The 21,320-nt window shown below is 52.9% G+C and overlaps 1 protein-coding gene and 1 long non-coding RNA gene across 3 annotated transcripts in view; one reads left to right on the top strand and one right to left on the bottom strand.

The window, feature by feature from the left end:
* Clmn (calmin) overlaps nt 1-16,732 on the bottom strand; it is a 67,011-nt gene extending 50,279 nt beyond the window's left edge. The window contains exon 1 of the mRNA XM_042692456.1: nt 16,615-16,732. Within this exon, the coding sequence (XP_042548390.1) occupies nt 16,615-16,696 (82 nt within the window). The 5' untranslated portion in view covers nt 16,697-16,732. The remainder of the gene's footprint in view (nt 1-16,614) is intronic.
* Nucleotides 15,804-19,489, top strand: LOC122118623. Of its 2 annotated transcripts, none has more exons than XR_006149422.1 (2): nt 15,804-15,911; nt 19,366-19,489. It is a non-coding gene; the product is annotated as an uncharacterized LOC122118623 (long non-coding RNA). The 2 variants fall into 2 exon arrangements; XR_006149423.1 differs by having other exon boundaries at nt 19,326-19,489.
* The last annotated feature ends 1,831 nt before the right edge of the window (nt 19,490-21,320 follow it).

Genomic DNA, 21,320 nt, shown 5'->3' with positions numbered 1-21,320 from the left:
GCAGTGATGACAGAACACATGGCATTTTCTAAGAAATGGCGAGAGCAAAAGGATGGCAGCTAGCGTCCTGTGTTTCGGGCAGCTCTTGGCTGGGACGGCTGGAACGGTGTGGGACTAGCCAGCAGGAAGGTCTCACTTTCCCGGGCATGAAAGAACTCTGTGTAGTCTCATTTACAAAGTAAACCTACAGTCGGAGCCCAGTGGGCTTCCTGGAAAAGATGGTAGAGATCAGCTTACTGATTACATCAGTGGTCCCAGAAGCACAAAGGAGCGGCCTCTCCTCCTGTGTGGACCCTGGACACCAAATCAGTGCAAAGATCTATGAAACCCCAAACACACAATCTTTATAAGGAAGGAAGCAACTCTCCCTCCCCGCTCCCCCCACAAACCTTGGGCCTGTGTGAGGGACAGCTCAGCGCATCCTGCCAGGTGGAGCCAGAGCAGGTGTCCGCAGCCCTGTGGGGAGCAGAGAATAGCCAGCTACCTGCAGAGCGCACAGACAGCTGCCACTGACGGCCACCACATCCTCTGGAAGGGGCACGTGGATGTGTGGCCCGTGCACAAGCTACCTAGCCAGGGTGATACTTGGGTGACATCGCAATTCTGCTAACTCTGAGGCATACTTCAAGGAAACACTTAAACAACTTCTATGTTATACCGTGTTGTTATTCTGATGCCTCTCAGAAAACCACTTCCAGCATTTTCCACATCTACTCATCCACTGATCCATCCATTCATCCATCCTTCATCTACCCATTTACCCATCCATCCACCTATCCTCTGGTCCACCTACCCACCCAGCCATCCACCTATCTACCTATCCACTCATCCTTCTATTTATCCACCCATCCATCTACTTATCTACCCATCCATCTATTTACCCACCCACCTACCCATGCATCCACACATCCATCCATCCACCCACCCACCCATCATCCATCTATCCATCCAACCAGCCACCCATCCACCTACCCATCTATACATCCATCCATCCACACACCCATCCATCTGTCTGTCCACCAATCTATCCATCCAACCATCTATCCACCCATTCATTCCTGCATCCATCTATCCATCCATCCATCCATCCACCATCCATCCATCCATCCATCCACCCATCCATCCATCCATCTCTCCACCCATTCACCCACACACAGATACACATAATGCTATTTCTGAGTCTAACCCTGTCTCTGATACTGGGGCTGAGTCAGTGAAGAAATCTCTCCTCCCCTCCCTTCTTCTCTTCCTCCTTCACTGAAGCTGAGAGGTGGGACGGGACTTCCGGCAAGAGTAGGTCAGGACAGCCCAGCCCCCTGCCAGGAGAGGATACTCAGGGGGACTCATACTCCTAGAGTCTCAGCTTCTCCCTAGGGAAAATGACATGTGTATAAAAGCACCCTTCCCCCAGCGAGGGCCCTGACCAAAGGGTCTGGCACAAGTAACCCTGTGCAGCTGTGTCCCTTGGATCCTTGCCGCCTCCTCCCTGCAGCTGCTGCAGGCTCACAGGGGACTTGCAACCCGACATGCAAATCCTCAGGTCCTACCTAGACCTACAACAGAACCAGAGCCACGGGGTGAGCCAGACATCAGCAGCGACCGTGACTTGCCCTGCAGGGGGAAGCTTCTCAGTGTATGTGGGGGGGGGGGGTGGAAACTGGGGCATTTGGGACAGTGCAGCTCTCAACTGTGTCATTGCCCACCCCTCACCCACCAGGGTAAGAAAGCACCACCTGCTCACTACTATGGACACCACCAAACACTCCCTGGGGGCCCAATCCCCTGAGTGAAACCCCACAGCCACCAAGAGACTGTAGCTGGTTGGTCCTGGACTGGCTCTGCATTCCATTCCAAGGCCATGTCTCAGGTCTGCCCCTCCCTGCCTCTCTACCACAGCCATCCCTTGTCCTCACAAAACTGGCCCACTGGCTTCTTCAAATTGGGCTGCCATGGGCCTCCTGATCAAAGCAGAGCTAAGAGGAACCCGAACTTGACTGTTCTGGTTTTCTGGGTGTTTTTAACAGTTGTAGGGCTTGAACTGAGGCCTTGGCACTGTCCATGAGCTTTGTGCTCAAGGTGAGTACTCTACCACTTGGAGCCACAGCACCACATCTAGTTTTCTGGTGGTCAGTTGAGGTAAGAGTCACCTGGCCTTTCTTGCCCAGGCTGGCTTTGAACCACAATCTTCAGATCTCAGCTTCCTGAGTCACTAGGATTACAGGTGTGGGCCACCAGCGCCTGGCTCTGTATGATTTTTGTTCTTGGTTTTTACCCCTTCCTGTGGGTGATGGTCTAACTGTTCATTTTCTTCTTGCTCTTAAGCAAGTGAAGGGAATTTGAAGCCTAGAGCCCGCCCCCCAAACTAAGTGGAATTGTAACCCTAAGTATAAAATTCACCCTGCATGTTTTAAGCAACAGCTATCATCAATATTCTGGGAACTTGAACACAATAGCACCCCAAATGGGAGACAAACCCTAACCCTAACCCTAACCGCAGCACGGGGCCCAGGGTAGGGGAAGGAGAATCACCCCACAGCTCAAAGATGGCACCGGACAGGACATGATAGGAGTGTTATATGATAGGATGATGAACAGCTCTTCCTATGAGAACAGACCAGAAGGAATGCCAGGAAGGAAGAGGAGCGCATGGAAGGCAGAGGGCCCCAAAGTGTGGCCGTGTGGCTCTCAGAACACGAAAGCAAAAGAAGAAATAGCCACGGATGACTAATGGAGGGGACGATTCCCTGGTGACTGGGCACCAGACCCTAACACAGCTACCCCAGGACTGGCAAACCTGGAAGCCCTCCAGGAGGCCCAGGCCGGCTCTCTGCATGACTGGGTACACTCGAGGACTCTATTTTAAGATGGGATAGTGTCCCTCTGTCTGTCCCTCCCTCCTGCCTGTAACTTCTGTGTGACAAACAGTCCCACAGAGCTTCTAAGCAGAAGCCCAATCATGGCTCCACCCACACTCAAACCCTCCTGGGGCAGGACAGACAGACGGCAGCACCTGCCAGCTCCTCCTGGGAGTTGACTAAAGAAGCGACATTGCACTGGGGACAATGCCAAGCAGCGGGCTGAGCGTCGGGGCTTTACATATACATCATGCCATCTTAACCACCTGGGAAAAGGAGAGTGAACACCCCACTTGCAGATGGCCCCTGGCACAAGTAGGCCATCTAAAGATGGCCTCAGAGGGCCAGACGTAAGGGCACTAGCCCCGGGGGCAGAGCAACAGGGATAAATGTGGGCAGATACTCAGGGCTCAAATCCACTGCACAGAGAGGGGTAGAGGAAATGAGCATGGTAGGCTACAAAATTAAGCAGTACAAGGTCCTCAGAAATTACAGATGGCCCTCCACGTCCTAAAGATTCATCTGCACTTGAACATGCATACACTTTCTTGTCGTTAATCCCCAAATGGTGCAACTATAAATTACATCACGTTTACATTCAATTAGATCCTGTGCTGGTGACTCACACCTGCGATCCTAACTACTAAGAAGGCTGAGATCAGAAGATCGCGATTGGAAGCCAGCCTGGGAAGGAAAGGCCATGAGACTCTTATCTCCAATTAATCACCAAAGGGCCAGAATTAGAGACGCAGGAAGGGACTCTAGGCAGTCTTGCTGTCATTATGGCCATCACTGCTGCCACCTGGCCCTGGCAGGACCATGTTCTCTCCTTCTTCCACCAGTCTAGGGCCAAGCACCTGGCACACATGGGTGGATATTGCCAGGCATGAGGTCAACTCAAAAGCTGGAAGGACTCTAGCCAGCTTGATTATAAAATAGATCCTATTTTGAAAAATAGACAGAGGTTACAGAGTCTGCACCCGGCACATGGTGACTTCTGTGACATCAAAAGAGGGTCACGAGTTGGGGGGTGGCTGTCTCAGACTCTTCCCCCAACTGGGCAGCACTGGATGATAATGGATGAGATTCACAGGACAGCTGTGACATCTACCCATGACTTTCCAAGAGCCTCAAGCTGGAGCTTGGGGTCAAAGAGCCCTTTGAGTGAGGGCAGCAAGGGGCAACCTCAACACTACATGGCTGCTCCCCTCATTTGCATATCACCTGATTTCTACGCTTTGTGGACTCAATGGTCAATGGGAGAACTCTTACCTCATGTAGGACACTCAGTCCCACATCAGTCTGCCCTAAAACCAGTCATGAACTCCCCATTTCAGAGCAAGGAAGAGAGAGAGCTGGCTGCAGGGAGAGAAAGACCCAAACCATGGCTTTATTCATGAGGCTCTGCTCCCCCATCCCAGGCCCTCTGCCCGCCTGGGCACGGCAGCACACTCTTGACTCTTTCCCTGTCTCTTGGCTCATGATCCCTCACTCACTGGCAGGCCATCCCTGCCAAGTACCTGGTGTGTGAGTCCCCGCCCTTCACGAGGTCCAGTCAAGCAACATCTCCCTAATTCCTCAGTCTCTGTAATCTCTCCATCGCCCAAGAACTCCAGGCCTCTACCAGACAACCCCTTGTGCTGTCAGGTGGACTACTACCATCGGACCACTGGCCCTGGAGTGTAGATGCCACTAGGATCCTACAACCAGCCTTGGACAGAATCTGGAGTATCAACTCCAAGTCCTAATGTGACACATCATGCAGTCCCTACCATGTTCAGTGGAATCCCTGCCAAAATATCAACGATAGCCAGGACGCTGGTGGTTCGTGTCTATAATCCTAGCTACTTAGGAGGCTGACATGTGAGGATCATGGTTCAAACCAGCTCGGGCAGAAAAGATTCTTATCTCCAATGAAGCATGGAAGTGGAGGTTTGGCTCAAGTGGCAGAGTGCCAGCCTTGAACAAAAAAGTTAAGAGACAAGCCCCCCAGGCTCTGAGTTCAAGCCCCAGTACCAGCACATGGACACACAGACAGAACACAGACAGACAAGACAGACACACACACACACACACACACACACACACACACACACACACACACACACACACACAATTGGCCATAATACCAAAAGCAAGGCTTAAATCCTGTTCTCTTCCCACCAGCGGTGGGCAGGCTGTCCTTGCTCAGGTTTCTAATTGATCAACTGTGTTTATTTGAGGAAAGCTAAAAAAATTAAAAGACCTTGAGCCAGCAGCCCTGGAGGGCCCAATATTGATTTGTGCTTTACCTGATACTCCAAAGTTTGTCCCTGTGGTGCTCCTTCTCTAGGGCAACCTGACCCCTCAAAAGTCAGGTCAGCCTGGTGGCAGCTGATGAAGACTCGGCAGTTAACCATTCATCTCACTATAAGCAAAGCTCACTTTTAAAAGCTTGGCAGCCACAGACTCCCCACCCCCCTCCCCTCCAGCCTGTGGCTTCGGGTTCAGGCAGGTTCATAGGAGCGGGCAATGCTCCAACACCAGACAACGCATTAAGCAAACAAGTGTTCCTTCAGCACCTTGGCTGTTCGCCCAGCCGTGCCCATGGACCCCGTGCACAGCACAGGTTGCGGCTTTAGACCACAGCAACAAGCACTCTCTGGGCCATCCAGTCAAGATGCCTGTAGGCCACTGATCACAGGCCTGGGAGGGGCTGGGTGATGAGTCCATTGGTCGAGAGAATCGCTGATTCTACTGGGCACCAGTAGCTCACACCTGTAATTTTAACTACTTAGGCTCTGAAAATCTCAGTTCAAAGCCAACCCAAGCAGGAAAATCTGGAGACTCTTTATCTCCAGTTAATCATCAAGGAGCCAGAAGTGGAGCTGTGGCTCAAGGGGTAAAGCACTAGCCCTACGCAGAAAGAAAGAAAGAAAGAAAGAAAGAAAGAAAGAAAGAAAGAAAGAAAGGAAGGAAGGAAGGAAGGAAGGAAGGAAGGAAGGAAGGAAGGAAGGAAGGAAGGAAGGAAGGAAGGAAGGAAGGAAGGAAGGAAGGGAAAGAAAGAGAGGAAGGAAGGAAGGAAGGAAGGGAGAGACAGAGAGGGAGGGAGGGCAGTAGAAGGGGGAAGGAAGGAAGGAAGGAAGGAAGGAAGGGAGAGACAGAGAGGGAGGGAGGGCAGTAGAAGGGGGAAGGAAGGAAGGAAGGAAGGAGGGTATCTCCTGATAACCCATGCTCAGCAGCACAGAACCCAACCAATAGCCCTCATCAAAGCCAAGTAACCCAATGTTCAAGAGGAAGTGTACTCATTACCTCACTCATGTAACTGTAACCCTCTGTATAGTATCTTTACAATTAAAAAAAAAAAAAAAGCCAAGTAACCATGGCGCCTATCTATTGACTCCCTCCCTGGAGGTTCAGAGACCCTAGAGACCTCCCACCTCTATGCACCTAGAAGAACTCAAGGTCTTATTGTTGTGTGAGAGACGTAGATGCCCTCCTCAACACTGGGAAACTTGGGGTGGGAAGAAGATGGACCAGTAGAAACTGACTCAAGAAGTTCATAATCTAAGAAATCCATATCCTAGGACACAGTAGGGAAGATGAAATCCAGCCAAACTAGCAACCTCAAGTAGCAGAAGTTCAGAATTAGGGGAGTGGGGATGAGGGGTCAGTGGGAACAAGGCCAATGAATAGAGAAGCAGTAAAAGGATTAGATGAAAGAACCAGAAAGCTTAGATTAGGGCAAGGTATGCACGAGTCCTCAGCCGTAAAGAGGAGACTTCTCTAAGAGTAAGAGATCCTGAAAATTAAAGATGCCATGGATTAAAGTATGGAAGGGAACGCTGATGAAATCTCCCAGAAAGTGGAGCAAAAGGCAATAGAGAAGATAAGGAAATGGGAGAATCAGTACAGGAGGTCAGATAGCCAAGTAGAAGAGTTCTAGAAGGTCAGAGAAAGCCAAAGAATAGAAATTATAGTGGAATAGTTTCCAGGCAGAAAGATCTTACTAAGTGTTCAGAATATAGGACAAAAAGTGAACAACACCAAGGCCGGGGCCCCTTACAGGCCCAGAGCACAGACAAACAGCTGGACTGAACGGCACTGTGGGCTAGCAGAGGATGCAGCATAGGCCACACAGAGTAGACTGGAAATGGCTTCACACCTCCAACCACAGCCTTGGAAGGCAGAAGACAGTGGAGTAAGGTCTTGGAAAAGCTGAAGGAAACAGTCCTGAGCCTTGAAAAGGCCCAGCTAACATAACAACCAGGTGCTGGGTTATAAGCAATCGTAGCTACTCAGGAGGCTGAGATCTGAAGATCATGGTTCGAAGCCAACCCTAACAGGAAAGTCCATGAGACTCTAATCTCCAATTAACCAGCAGAAGGCCAGAAATGGAGTGGTGGCTCAAGTGGTAGAGTGCTATCCTTGAACATAAAAGCCAAGCAGGAGCTCAAGGTGTTGAGTTCAAGTCCCAGAACTGGCACATACAAAAAATAATAAAAGAACTAAAGGAGACTAAATTCATTTTGCTAGGTTCTAGTTCTCAAGAATATGCTTCTGGAAACAGGGGAGGAAGTCTTCCCAGGAAGACAGGAAGAGGTACAAAGATGGAAAGCAGGAAGACAGGAAGTAAGAGATTCAGCCCAGCAGAGGTTCAAAGGGTGGGTACAGGCAAAGGTGAGGCCCCAGGAATGTGGATTTTGACAAGCCCCAGCCCCTGAATCACCAAGAAACAGAAAGACAGACTAGAATCTCGTTCCATTATCTGGGAACAGAAGTCGCTGGTAACTTCCATGTCTAACCTTGGCCTTGCAATCTCCTTGGTGATGTAAACAGACACGAGAACTATCTGAACCAATGTCCCAGCAATGCTCTTGTTCTTTAAACATCTTGTTCTCTGACATTTCACATAAAGTGGAAGACTGATTTCCCGAAACAACCAGGACTTTATACCTGTTCTGCATTTCCAGAGTTCAGGGACTTCTCAACCCAAAAAGAACACAGGGATTATGACAGAGATGCCATCCTGGCCAAAGGCCGTGGGTTGTGAGTCTTCCAGCCACGGCCACAGAGCATTAATAGATCACCATGGTTTGACAGCTCCACCATTGCTAGATCCCCAGTGGAGTCTCTGTAGCCCAGGCAGCCTCTTGTCTTGCCCCTCAGGCCTCCGCTCCCACCCGCCTCCCCCTTGCTTGCCTGAGCAGCCTTCCCAGGACAGTGGTGGCCATGTGGCGGGCTCTGCACTCTGAGCTCAGGCTTGCTTTGGTTCCTAATTCACATGGAAGCTTAAGGGACAGTCCAGGGGTGCAAACACCCCCAGAAGTGTCTCTTCCAGGGAGAATCAGATGCTTGAGAGCGACGTCAGTCACTTGTGAGTTTCTGATTCCTGCTATGGTTTAGCAACAACTCAAGCCCAGTATCTGACAGTCCTAAAGGCCAAAAGCCTGAAACGTGTTTTGCAGGCAACTATCAGCAGGAGCAATCTACCTCCATCCCTTCCCCAGCTCCTCAGGCTGCCTGCGCAACTTGGCTCATGGCCCCTCCAGCAATGGTATCACTCTCACCAGCTCTGACCTGCCCGCCTCCCTCCCATACGAAGCTGTGATTGGCTGGGCTCAGTCAGATCACCTAGGGCCATTTCTCCAGCAAGCATCCTTCACTTCATCCCATCTGCCAAGTCCCCACTACCTTAGTGAGGGAGCACACAAGTTTGGAGGGCTGAGAAGTATAATGCTTGGGGGGGCCTGGTGTCAATGTTCAGTCCACAGTTCAGTAAACAGTTCTAAAGATGTGGAAGGCTGGCAGAGCCAAGGTGCACAAAGCTGCTCAAGGGGACTTCCCAGAGGTGGGCTCGGGGGGTATCTTGGGAGCTCCAGGGGGGTTCAGACATGAATGCCAGAAAACCTGCCCAAGAGTACGGATGTCATCCCCAGAGGCTACTCAAGAGGGACAATGCAGGCATAGGAAATGGTAAGGCCTGTCAGTGCCCTCAGACACCTGGGACCCAATTCTCTCAAGGAAGGGCAGCCATGGTGCCCCCACCCCAGAAGCACACGACAGAGCTTCTTCCGGAGCAGGAAGAGGAGACTTGTAGGAGGCGGATGTGGAAAGCAAGAGCTCCAGGTGCAGAGTTGAAGCTGGCTCGGACACGCACTGGAGGCAGGAAAAGTGGGGTGCCAGCAATGAACCAGCAGGATGCTCGAAAAGGCAGGTGTGATGGGAGACCAAAGCAAGGCTTGGGATCAGGAGGGAGGGAAGGGGGAAGGGAATGGAAGAGGGCCGCCCCAGTCTGAGTTCTTCTACCCCAACTCCAGGTCATCTCCGAGCCCCTTTCCACCTGCCGCCCCAGTTCTCAGCTGGCAGGGCTCAGAGAGCTGCGATTCAAGTATGTCATTGCACGGAGGAGTAAAAATAGTCTAAAGGAGGAAAGAGAGGGATATAAATATGCAAAGGCTCCAGGCTGCGTGAGAGCCCCCTGGGGCCAGGGGGGATGATGTCACCAGAGCCCTAAAGGTCCTTTCGGCGGGACCCATGCCCTGCACAAGCACTGACGCTGGCCCTCATGGCCAAAATGAGCAAACTCCCAGAATCCTCCCTTCTTACGCTTCCTCATTCTGGTCTAGGTTCTAGACCAGAATCTTCCGCAAGGGACAAATCCCAGCACCAAAGAAGCACAGGAAAATCCAAAGAGGATGTTCACTTCAGGGGTGACTCTGGGCCCCCCCCCATCCTCTGCACTCCTGTCTATGCATTTGCAGCTTTGGTGTTGAGCAGGAAAAGCTCATTTTTCCAATAGGCATAGAACATACCCTGGCAGACAGTCTGCCAATAAGGCAGGGCTGTTGCACACACAGCAAGCATTTCCTGCTGCTGTCTCCCCTCGTCCTGTGCCCCGAGCCTGGGTTTTGCAAATACAGCCCCTGGTCCTATAGGACATCCTCCTAGATTGGCACCAGGAAGCCCCCAATGCTGGAGCCTCTTCTACTCCCCAGCCTAATCCCCGTCTCCCTGGACCCGCAACGGCATACAGGGAAAAAAGGTGCTCCTGAGTCCCACAGATATGGGGAGGCTCTCCGGCCTCACCCAGCCTTCCTTCCCAAGTGACTCTGACAAGCCTCCGTAGGGACATGGCATGTGTTGCTCACCGGGTCAAAGCAAGCACTCAGCCCTGGAACTGGGGGCATCTTGCTGGCCTCCATCCCAGGCCACTCCCAACACAGAGCTACTAACTTAATAAAATGCTTATCCAACACAGAACAACTGTCTTAAACATTTATCCAACCAAGGCCATGGCTAGCACCTACATGAAGACAAAGATTGCCTCTGTCTCTCTCTGTCTGTCTCTCTTTCTCTCTTTCTTTCTCTCTCTCTCTCTCACACACACATGTGCGCATGCACAAACACACAAACACACACACACACACATACACACACAGAGCTGTAACAGGTGAGAACCATGTTTGCAGGTACTTCTGTCTCCACTGCTCACTCAATTCAGTCCTGGAACAGAAACAACCACAGACCATATGCAAATGATGGGCGTGGTGGCTGTGTGCCAATAAAACTTTATTTATAATGATGGGCCACATGTCCAATTCAGTGAGCCAAGTTGGACCGAGGACTGCAAACCCCAACTCTGATGAAAGAAAATTCAAAAAAAGGAAACAGTAATCAGAAAGAAAAACTGTGAAGATTTCTTAAAGCCTGCTCATGACTTGGGATCAGCTGCCTCTAATACTGACAATCAATGATATAAGAAGGAACAAGAGGAAAAATGGGAGGGGAAGGAAGGGTTTCTATGGGAACGGCAAGTTTACTTCTACTGGTTCAAGTACTTAAAAGACAATCGCTGTATTTTTCTCTCTTCCCCTCAGATACAAGGCAGGCATGACCCATGCCTCGCTGGGCAGAAGGACTTTGCCCAGAGCCTTGTCTGTTCCAACCCAAACTGAAATGCCAGAGTGTTCCACAGGTCAGGGAGGGCAGTTCATGCAAGCTGGGCCTCTTGAGCAAAATTCTTCCCTGGAGCAGCAGCTCTGGTCCGGTGCCCCGCCTCCCTGCCCGGCTGCCCAGCAGGCTGCAGGGAGTCAGGCCGCCCACGGCTGTGGCCTGTGAGTCTCTGCCTAGATCTCATCCGCCGTCAAAGCAGATGGCTTCCAGGTGGGTTCTATTTGACTCCCACCCCCCAAACACTCTTGCCCCTTGGTGACAGAGGTGGCCAAGAGCCCCTTGTTTGACTCTGATAGTGGGAAGGTTATGATACCTTCCTGGTATCATGTTTACCTCTACCCACCGGACCAGTCAAAGACCCAGCAAGAAAGCACCTCATTTACCAACACAGCCAAGCCTGGGCCAGCACCCTTTCTGCAGAGACCCACGGCGGAAGAAGCCTCCAGCCCCGCTAGGAGAAAGTCAGGACTGCAGCCCGTGGTGCTGAGTAGAGCGAGAGCCACCTCATGCCCACAGGCCAGTGAGCCCAAGGGTGGGGATGCAAACAGCTTCAGGCAGGCATACTCTACCCATCCTTCTACCGCCTTTCCAGGGGTGGGTGGGCACCCCTAGGAAGGCAACTCCTTCTTGTCCAATGGGGAAACAAGAAGAGCACATGAAAGCAATTTCCCAGCATGCCACAGCAAGTGAGAGGCAGCACCAGGCCCCAAGCCTTCAGCCTCCTGGTCTAGGCTTCTGTTTCCCCAACTACACAGTGCTCCCAAGAAAACAGGCACTACAGCCTGGCTTTTAGCCTGGCTTTAAAACAGGCAATCTCAGTCACCTCAGAGCCAGTGGCCTGATCCCAGCTGGAGTCGATAAATAAGTATCTACAAGATGGCTCATCCCTAGGGACAGAACACGTGGCCCTGGGGTCAGTGTCCATGCAAGCAGCTCCTGGAGGATATAAAACATCCACATCTGATGTTTGACCCTGCAGTGTCAAAAGCCAAGGGAGGCAGACACGAGTGGCCCACAATCCTAGCTACTCAGGAGGCTGAGATCTGAGGACAGCCGTTCAAAGCCAGCCTGGGCAGGGAAGTCTGTGCAACTCTTATCACCAAAAGCTGGAAGTGTGGCTATGGCTCAAGTGGTGGAGTGATAGCCTTGAGTAAAAATGCTAAGGGATAGGGCCTAAACCCAGAGTTCAGGCCTCAGGACAGGCACCCAGGCACGCACACACATGCACACACTCCCCACTTCACGTGCACTCAAAGGCCAGATCCAAGAAATCCAACCTCTCTCTCCTTCACAGATGATGCTATTGTCCCAGATGGACAGAAAGAACCCGGGTCTCCCGTCTGCCCCTAAGCATAGGTTAGGAAGCTGTTATGGGCCACAGAAGCCACTGAAGGGTTTATTTATTTATGTATTTATTTTTGACCAGTCCTGGGGCTTGAACTCAGGGCCTGGGCACTGTCCCTCAGCTCTTCAGCTCAAGACTAGCGCTCTACCACTTGAGCCAGAGCGCCACTTCTGGCTTTTTTCTTTTTGCTTATGTGGTACTGAGGAATCGAACCCAGGGCCTCATGCATGCAAGGCAAGCGCTCTACACTGAGCCACCTTCCCAGCCACTTCTGCCTTTTTCTAAGTATGTGGTACTAAGGAATCAAACTCAGGGCTTCATGTATGCTAGGCAAGCACTCTATCACTGAGCCACATTCCCAGTCCCACTGAAGGGTTTAGCAGGGATGAGTTTGGGGGCTGGGTGGCGGGGGGACTGCAGGAAGTGATGAAGGCCCAGAGCCCACAGGAGTCACTAGAAGTCCACACAGGCACCACAAGGGCCTGGGCCCTACAGCGGGGGAGGAAGGGCTGACAGGTAAGCACCAATCTGCCTTCAACACCCAGGCACTGTTCCGCCCCGGAGCTGCCTTCAGGCTAAACTAGAGACTCCTACCCATGATGCACTGCATCATGAAGAAAGGAGCTGCTAACGCTTACAGTCTGCCTTCCATCCAGCTCCAATGCCTCCTCCTCTGGGAGGTCTTCCAAGCTCCCAGCCGTGGGTAGCTGCAGCCCCTTTACCTGTCCACCATGCACATGACTCAAGATGCTCACAAGTTCAATGCACTTATAAGTCACAGAACCTTGGGCAAGTGCCAACTGAGGGAAGGGTTAGTTGCTAATGGAGAACAGCCAGCAGGGACCAGATAGCAGCAGTGGGCCCTCTTCACTGGGTCCCCCCTACCACCACCACCACCACCACCAGAGCAGCCGTAGGGACAGCCTGGTGTCCAAAAGCCCCCTGACTCCCTCCACCCAACATGCCCAATTCCAATCTGGCCAATCCAGAACGAGGCAGCTGGATACAGCATCAAACACAGAGGCATGAGAACAGGAAGGAACCCCTATCAGTGCCTACGTGTGCTCCCAGCTACAGGGCTGGACCCCAGTCTGGCTGCCTGACTGCCACCATCTCTCGCTCCGTAAGGCAGACACTGGAGACAGTGCTTTACTCGCCAGTGTCCACAGGCTGAGACGTGCTTAGCACTGGGCTGAGAAATGGAATGGAGAAGGGCTGTGGATTTATTTGGAGGGTGGCAAAAGTGACATGCACAGCAGATCCAACTCCAGGCCTCACACCCCTGGCTGTTCAAGAGTAAAACCAGCCCAGAACTTCACTCCGGGACCCTGAGACAGAGGAAGTACAAGGCAGCCCTGTCCCTTGTCTTCAGGAGGAGACTTCAGCCCTTGTCTCGAGGCCAATGAACTGGCTGCCTCTACCCCCACCTGTCCCCAAGGAAGTGGGGGAGGCTGCCAACATCCTGCAATTCCATTTTCTCCTCTCTAAAAGGTCACCAGCGTGGGCTCCCCCTATTCCCTTGCACAGAGGCAAGGGGTATCTGCGCCCAGAAGGACATCACGCTCTGCCAAAGAAGCTGGTTGGTCTGTTTAGAGACAGGGTCTCCCCTGGCTCCGGATGCTCCTGCCTTGGCCTCCGGAGGATGTGTCTGCCTGCAAGCATCATAGCCTGGCATGCACACACGTCTGAGAACTGCTCCTCCTCCCTCGGCTCTGCTCTGGGGCTGGAGGAAGAGGCCATGCTTTTCTGTCCCACCTGGCTGACCTGACCCCAAAGACAGATCCAGAGCTTTCAAAACACATCACAGTCGCAGCCAGATTCCAGAATCCCATAGTTGGGGGTAGGGGTGGGGGGACAGTGAAGGCCTCAGGTGAGTATGTAAACAGTGGATCCCAGAGGCCTAACCTGAGCCCAACCTAACCCCAACGCCAGGATCAAGACAGAGTCCAGACAGGACTAACCAGCCCTGACAGGAGTTGGTTTGCCTACACAGAGGCCAGGAGAACTCAAACCCCGAGACTTCAGATCCTTCGCTCCCACTGTCCCCAGCTGCCATCAGCATGACACGGTGGCCCGCGGTGCTGTGGATGGACATGCAGCTCACACACAGCGAGCAGCCGCTAGCCCAGGCTCTGCCTGCCTCCCCTCACCTCGGAGCTCTGACGGAAGAACCTATCTGCTCAGCCCGGCATATCCGGGCGGCTGACACCCAGCAGCTGGCTTTGCAGATGCTCTGAGCTCAGTGTATGGCGCCTTCTGGACTTGGACCTTCAGTTGAGACTTCTTAAGTAACACAGAAACAAAATGAGAACACGTCTGTGAAACACCCAGCCAACTGACGGGGAACATGGGGAAATGGGAAGAAGCCATCCCTGCCTCAACTTCACTCCCATGCTCCGCTCTGCAATGCTGGGCCAGCCTGACTTGGAAACTCCACAGGGCTAATGTCGCCTTAGAACAAGGACCACTCATCTGTTTCTGATAACCCCAAGCTGCAAAGCACACAGTTACTAATCCAGGGCGGTGCAGCCACATCCACACAGTGGAATAGTACTCAGCAACAAAAAGGAGCAACAGCTATGGGCAAGAATGCGGATACAGCCAACTCAACATTGATCAAAAAGGGCCGCAGCAGGAATGGAGGCAGAGGACCTGCTTAGCAAGCATGTAGCCCTGAGTTCAAATCCCAACACTGGCCCCAAAGAAAAAAATTCAAACAAAAAGGACGGAACTGTATGATTCCGTTTCCTAACAGGCTGCAGAGGTAAAAAGAATCTTCGGGGGGCGCAGAGGGAAGAAAACAAATCAGAATAGAGGTGATGGGGGAGGAAAGGCAGCCATCTAGTGTCTTGGAAATTTACATCTGGTGGCAAGTTACATGGCATATCCATGGGTGCTTACATGGGTTTTCCATACCTAAAATTGGTTGAACTTACACTTAAAATCACCATTCATTATACATATTCATATACACAAAACATGATGCACATACATACATGCAATGTATACATGTGTGTGTGTGTGTGTGTGTGTGTGTGTGTGTGTGGCAAAGCCCATTGTTACTCAAATTCTAAGTGGCACTTGCCCAATTGCTGTGCGGAATGCTGAGAGTGAAAAACCCATTAACTCATAAACTCCTACTTCACCTTCAGGACCCATCTCACATTGACCCCATTGGGTATATCCTCCTCTCTCAATTCTAGCCAAAGGGGCTCATATTGCCCAGCATCCCCTCCTTCATGACTCATCTCTGTTGTAGAAACTGATCCTGGAGGAACTTGTTGCACCAAGCCTCATTCTGTTTGCTCATTAACCTCCCAGTGATTGCTGAACACACACACACACACACACACACACACACACACACACAGCCCAAACTACATGCCATCTTAGCAAATGATCCCTTTTGGTAATAAGCTGAGCTGCCCAAGAAGAGCAGGTATCCTATTGAGGGGCAGGTGCTAAAATTGAGCTTGCCCACCCCCTCCCCCAGGCTTCTCCACCCCTTTTTGGGTCACTTCGGCCTTACACTGTCCTTGCCCAACCTCAGTGGGTCCACGTGAGTGTCCAGGAGACATTCTATCAGGTGTAATGTTTAAACTCACTGCTCATGGTCTACCCCTCAGCTTGCCAGCTGACCCCCCTGCCCTCTGGCTGCACCTGCAGGGGAGAGGGCCCACAGCCTGCCAGCCCTGTCCCCAGACACCTCAACTTTAGACTCTCCGGACCCCAACCCTGCTGGGCAGGGACTCAAGAGACCACCTGCACTGGTCAAGGTGAGAGAAGTGGGTGTCTGCCCAGGTCTGCAAAGCACAGCCCCCAAGCGTTGGTGGGGACAGCCGGCAGTCACTCTCCTGCCTCTTCTAATGTCTGTACTTGCAAAGTTTCCACACACGAATACTTTGGAAAGATCTGATAGGCCACCAGTTTCTCTTTCGCCCCAAGGTGAGGGCTTGGTTGGCGGTGTGGCCCTCGGCCCCTGGTGTGCTGGAGTCCCAGGGAGGGGGGCAAAAGGGGGGAGGGAAGAAGGGACCCGGCTGGACAGGACCCGACCCCCCCCTTCCGTGCACCCCCAGCGGGCCGCGCTCCACCTGAAGTCCCAGGCCTTCAAGGTGCTCGGGAAGTGTGTGAACACACACACACACACACACACACACACACAGAGTTGCATGTTCCCTCCGCCTCCCCGACCCCGGCCGCCGCCCCACACACACGGGAGTCCACGCACAAACTTCTCCAAACTCCCGGGGCGGTGACGTCCCCTGGCACGCGCACAGCGACACGCGCACCCGGACACGCGCACACCCACACCCACGTGGGCTGCCCCAGGACCAGGGCTGGGGGCGGTTTCCAGCCCCGGCCCCCCTCCCCCCCCCCCCGCCCCGCCAGCGGGTCCCGCGGCGGCCGAGCGCGATCGGGCCGGGGGCGCGGCGTGCGGGGTCCCGGGGCGCGGGGTCCGCGGTGCGGGGCGCTCGTTACCTTGCAGGTTCTGGACTCGGATGTCGCTGATCTGCCCGATGAGCTCCTCGCGCTGGAACCAGTCCCATTCCGGCGCAGCCATGAAGCGCGGGCGGCGGCCGGGGCGCCGGGCGGCGGCGGCGGCGGCGGCGGGCGCGGAGAGCGGGCGCGCGGGCGGCTCGCACCCGGCGAGGGCGCCGCGGGGCGGGGAGGCGGGCGGCGGGGCCGGGCGGGGAGGCGGGCGGCGCGGGCGGGCGGCCCCGGCCGCGAGGCGGGCGCGCAGCGGGGCCGCGGGGCGGGCGCGGGCGGCGGTGCGGGGCGCCCGGCTCGCGCTCACTGCCCCATCCGGGGGCGGAGGCCCCGGGGCCGAGGAGGGGCGGGGCGGGGCGGGGCGGAGGCCGGCCTCCCGCCGCGGTCTTTTTTTTGTTTTTAATCCCCCGAGGGGGGTGGGTGTGGGGGGCTCGGATTGTTTAGTTGCAAGCGCGCGGTTATGAGGTGCGGGGTCCCGGCGCCCCCGGATTGTGATGTCTCGGTGCGGCGGGCGGTGACGCAAGCCGGGCGTGCGCCCGCACGGGGCCCCCGCACCTGTCCCGCCAGCCCGGCCCCTCCCTCCCCGCGGGGATGGACCTCCACTCCTGGGGCTCTGCACCCCCTCACCCCCGCACCCCACCCGGGCCAGCCAACCCAGGCCCTGCCCATCCTGACCCCTGGCAGCCCGGGAGAGGGGCAGGGGCTGGATTGGGGGCGCGGGGCGAAGTGGTGTGAAGACAGAGCCTCCAAAATGGGGACCTTGAGAAGGTCTCCTCCCTTGGTGTAGATTAGACCCCACCTCCCATCTCCTGGGACGGGGGGGGGGGGGTGGGGGCATCCCAAGGGTAGTGGTCACTGTGTCTCTATAGAGGGGGGTCACAGGGTACTGGCCACAGTGTCCCCAAGTGATTCACTGGGGGTTCACTGAGAAGGAGCAGGGCAGCCTGGGGCTCACCTCTTTCCCTCCTCCCCCCTTCTTTCTTGTTACTTGAGAATTCCTGGATCTTATCTTGTTTGGGGCCCGCTGGGAGTTCTTTATTGGTTGGATGGCCCTGGAATGACAGAATTTACTCAAGGCTGAGGAATGACTTGGGGCCAGAAAGGCCAGTGCTGTGTTCCTTTCTGGACACCTAAAGCCCTAGAGAAAGTGGCTGGCAGTATGGGGGATCCTCAGAGGAACAAAGCCGCGGGGGTTCGCTTTGCTTTCAAACAACTACCATTGGTCAGTGCCCAGTCCCTGAACTGAATCTTACAAGCCCAGCTACTACCCAATGAATGCAGAGGTAAGGATGGCAGTAGAAGGCCCCACCGACCTGTGTGGGTGCAGCAGGCCCTGAAGAATGATGTGATGATGTGCCCTCAGCCCGTACATCTCTCTAGAGGAGGGAAACAGCCACGGGATAGGAAAAAAAAAAAAATCACAGCTCCAGAAAGGAGAAAATCAATTTGGGGTAAGGAACTTGGGGGTCAGTAGAGATCACGTAGCGCTGGAGAAGCCCTTCTCTCCCTCCTCCTCAGGGGTCAGCCCAGGGGTAGAGGCCCACTGACACTTAGAGAGCAATGTTAGAGTCTCAATTACTCTGTTCCTGCCTTGATTCATCCCTTATGTGAACATTTCACATCCCAGGGAGGAGAGTTGGGGTGAAGACAGCTTGGCATCGTCTAATTTTGCACCATCTGCTAGCCATCTCCTCGTCTCTGCCTTTCTATCCACTTTCCCATAATTGCTGCGGCTGAAGATCATTTTCTTCACATGAAAAAGCACTGAGCGCTGGGTTCTGGTTGGTCACACCTGTTAATCCTAGTTCCTCAGGAGGCTGAGATATGAGGATCCAAGTTCAAAGCCAACCCCAGCAGGAAAGTCTGTGAGACTCTTATTTCCAATTAACCAGTTTTGTTTTGTTTTTTTAAAAAAGTGGGAGTGGAGCTGTGGTTTAAGTGCTAGAGTGCTAGCCTTGAGCAAAATAGCTACAAGACAGTGCCAGGCCCTGTGCTGGCATCCACGTATGCATGCACGTAATGGAAGCATCAGCTTCCTGTCCATCCTGAGCTGGTGGCAGAGAATGTGGCTTGGAACATCACCCAGGATGCCAGGCAGTGGTTCTAGGAATGAAAAAAGGCTATCATTGCCAACATCACCCAGGCAGTAACAGCTCCCTGGCTGGTAAGGGCTAAGATCACAACTACTGGGTATAAGACATTGGGCCCTCAGCTTAAAGAACTACTTACTTCTCTTTGGTTCAAAATGGAAAGAGTTTTAGGTGTTTTCCCCAATGGCCAGCCCTGATTGGTCTGATCTCTGGAGAGTACTTAGCTCTACTGCCGGGTGTCCACAAATGTATCTGTGATTGGGTCTTTCAGCTGTCAGTCTTAGCCTTCCTTTTTTTGTGATCCAGTGATGTGAGGTCCTGGTCCTGGTCCCTAGGGTAGTTATATGAGAAGGGGAGGGGGGGGAGAACCTTGGAGAGGTGGGTGTAGTGGGAGGACTTGAATTTGATGCTCCCCCTCAGGAGAGTTTATGGTAGTTCTTATGAGACCCTGGGTATCACCAGCCACAGAGTCTACTATTACATCAAATGCAAATGGACTGTGGACGTAGTTCAGTGGGAGAGCATATGCAAGGCGGAATCCCCAGCACTGCAGAATAAATACAATGCAATAAAAGAAGCAAAAATGTCTCCCTCCCCCTTACTCGCTTCCAGGCTCACAGAGATTTCTCTCCATCCCCATGTGTTCCTGCAGAGATGTTGTCCTGCAGTGATGACATCACCAGTGATGACATCGCCTGTGATGTGCTACAGCCAAGGCGTCCCCACCAGAGCTGACACTGCAACCTAACAAATAAAGTCTATTTCTTTATAATTTATCCAGACTGTTACTTAATTACAGTAACAGAATGAGGGACAACACCTTTGCTTGATTGGTTCCTTTGAAAATCCGGGCACCTGCTCCCTGCACTCCCTTCTCTGGCTTACTGCTTAACGTGGAGGACCTTCTCCCACACCACTGGGCCAGCTGGGGACCTGTCCGGTGCCACTCCCAGAGTATTTTGTGCAGTCGCCCTGAATCCTGTGTCCACATTGCACAGCATTTATGTTTACCTGTTGCTTTTCCCCAAGAACTGAAGTCTTTGAGCACAAGGCTGGGTCTCACTGTCTCTTTCTCTGAGCACTTAGCACAGTGCCTGGCTTACAGAAAGGTCTCAGTATTGAAGGAGTAGATAAATGAATAACTCATTGTAGGCCCGAACTTAGAAAGCTGGGGCCCAAATCACCAACTGCTGACTCGCCTGTCCCAGGCCCAAGTAAACTTCTGAGGAGGTGACATATTTACCATGAGCAGAGTGCGGGCTGTCAGGAAGGCACTGCCAGGGCCTGGAGTTGCCTTGCTGGGCTGTGTCCGGCCACCTGGGGCAGTGTACCAACAGTTCTTTTTTTTTTTTAACAGTGCTCTTTGAGGGAAGAAAAAGTACTCTGCCCAAATGCTTGACTTCCTGAGAGTTTCCTGAAACTGATTATATAGAATTTTCCCAAACTTTCTAGTATCTTTCTCAAAGTTTACAATAATTTCATCGGAGGGAAAGGTCCTGGAGTCAGGGAATTGGAGAGACTTTGGACTGAACCTCTGAGGTCATTTTCTACATCATCTCCTCCCTCCCCCTCCACCCTACCAACACATACACCTGATCCTAGATCACTTGGTCCAGTGAGCTTCCTACTCCTGCTTCTGAGGACTGGTAAAGCAGAGATTGTATGTCCACACATAGACTTCTATGGCTAGGACATGTGTCCTGGAAAGAACGGAAACAGTAGAGGAACCCCAGTGTTCCCTTGAAAGCCCTCAGGAGGAATGTGATGGGGTACCAGCCCACAGACCCCACTTTCTCGGGATGTATCCACTGCCCACATCAGTCAGCTTTTCATTGCTGTGACAAAATACCTGACAAGAGCTTAAGGGAGAAAAGATTTATTCTGGCTCATGATTTCAGTGTGTGCTTGACAGGCTCAGTGTCTTTTAGGCCTGTGACAGGGCAGAAGGGTCACCATGGAGGGGCATCAGAGCAAAGCTGCTCTCCTCATTGCAGCCAGGAAGCAGAGAGACGGGAAGTGACCTAGGACAAGGATTATCTTTCCACAACCTCCAGTGACCCACTTCCTTTGGCCAGGCCCCACCTCCTAGTCTTCTATCATCACTAATGTGACCATTTTATGATCAGGGGATGAAACCATGGTTTAGGTCAGAGTCCTCAGGATCTAATCACTTCCTAAAAGCTCATCTTCTGGCAACCTGCCTTCAACACATGGTCCTTTGGGAGTCTAAACCACAACTGCTCCTTCCATGGGCACCAGCCCCTCAGGAGTTGGACAGCTCTCCCTCAGCTGTGTTCATCAGACTCCATGGTAGTCTGAGGCCAAGGAGGGATTTAAATCTTCCAAGTGTCCTGCCCAGCATCACAAGCTGAGCCAGTTATTTGTCCTGTAGTCCATGCTGCCCAGCCATAGCCCTTTCAAGGTGACAAGGACGTGGGCTATGTCAGGCTGCGGCTTAACAATGTGGCATCAGTCATATGTATTTTAGGCATGTTTATATGATATATTTCTGTGTTCATTAAAATAATAGTCCTCGGTATATAAAAACCTTCAGAAGCATAGCATGGTGGCACATATCTGTAATCCCAACACTCAAAAGTCTGAGGC

Source organism: Dipodomys spectabilis, unplaced genomic scaffold (assembly GCF_019054845.1).
Source record: "Dipodomys spectabilis isolate Male_0828 unplaced genomic scaffold, ASM1905484v1 ptg000157l, whole genome shotgun sequence".
NCBI classification, from domain to species: domain Eukaryota; kingdom Metazoa; phylum Chordata; class Mammalia; order Rodentia; family Heteromyidae; genus Dipodomys; species Dipodomys spectabilis.
Note: the sequence above shows the minus strand (reverse complement) of the source record. Positions and strands in the feature narration are given on the sequence as shown.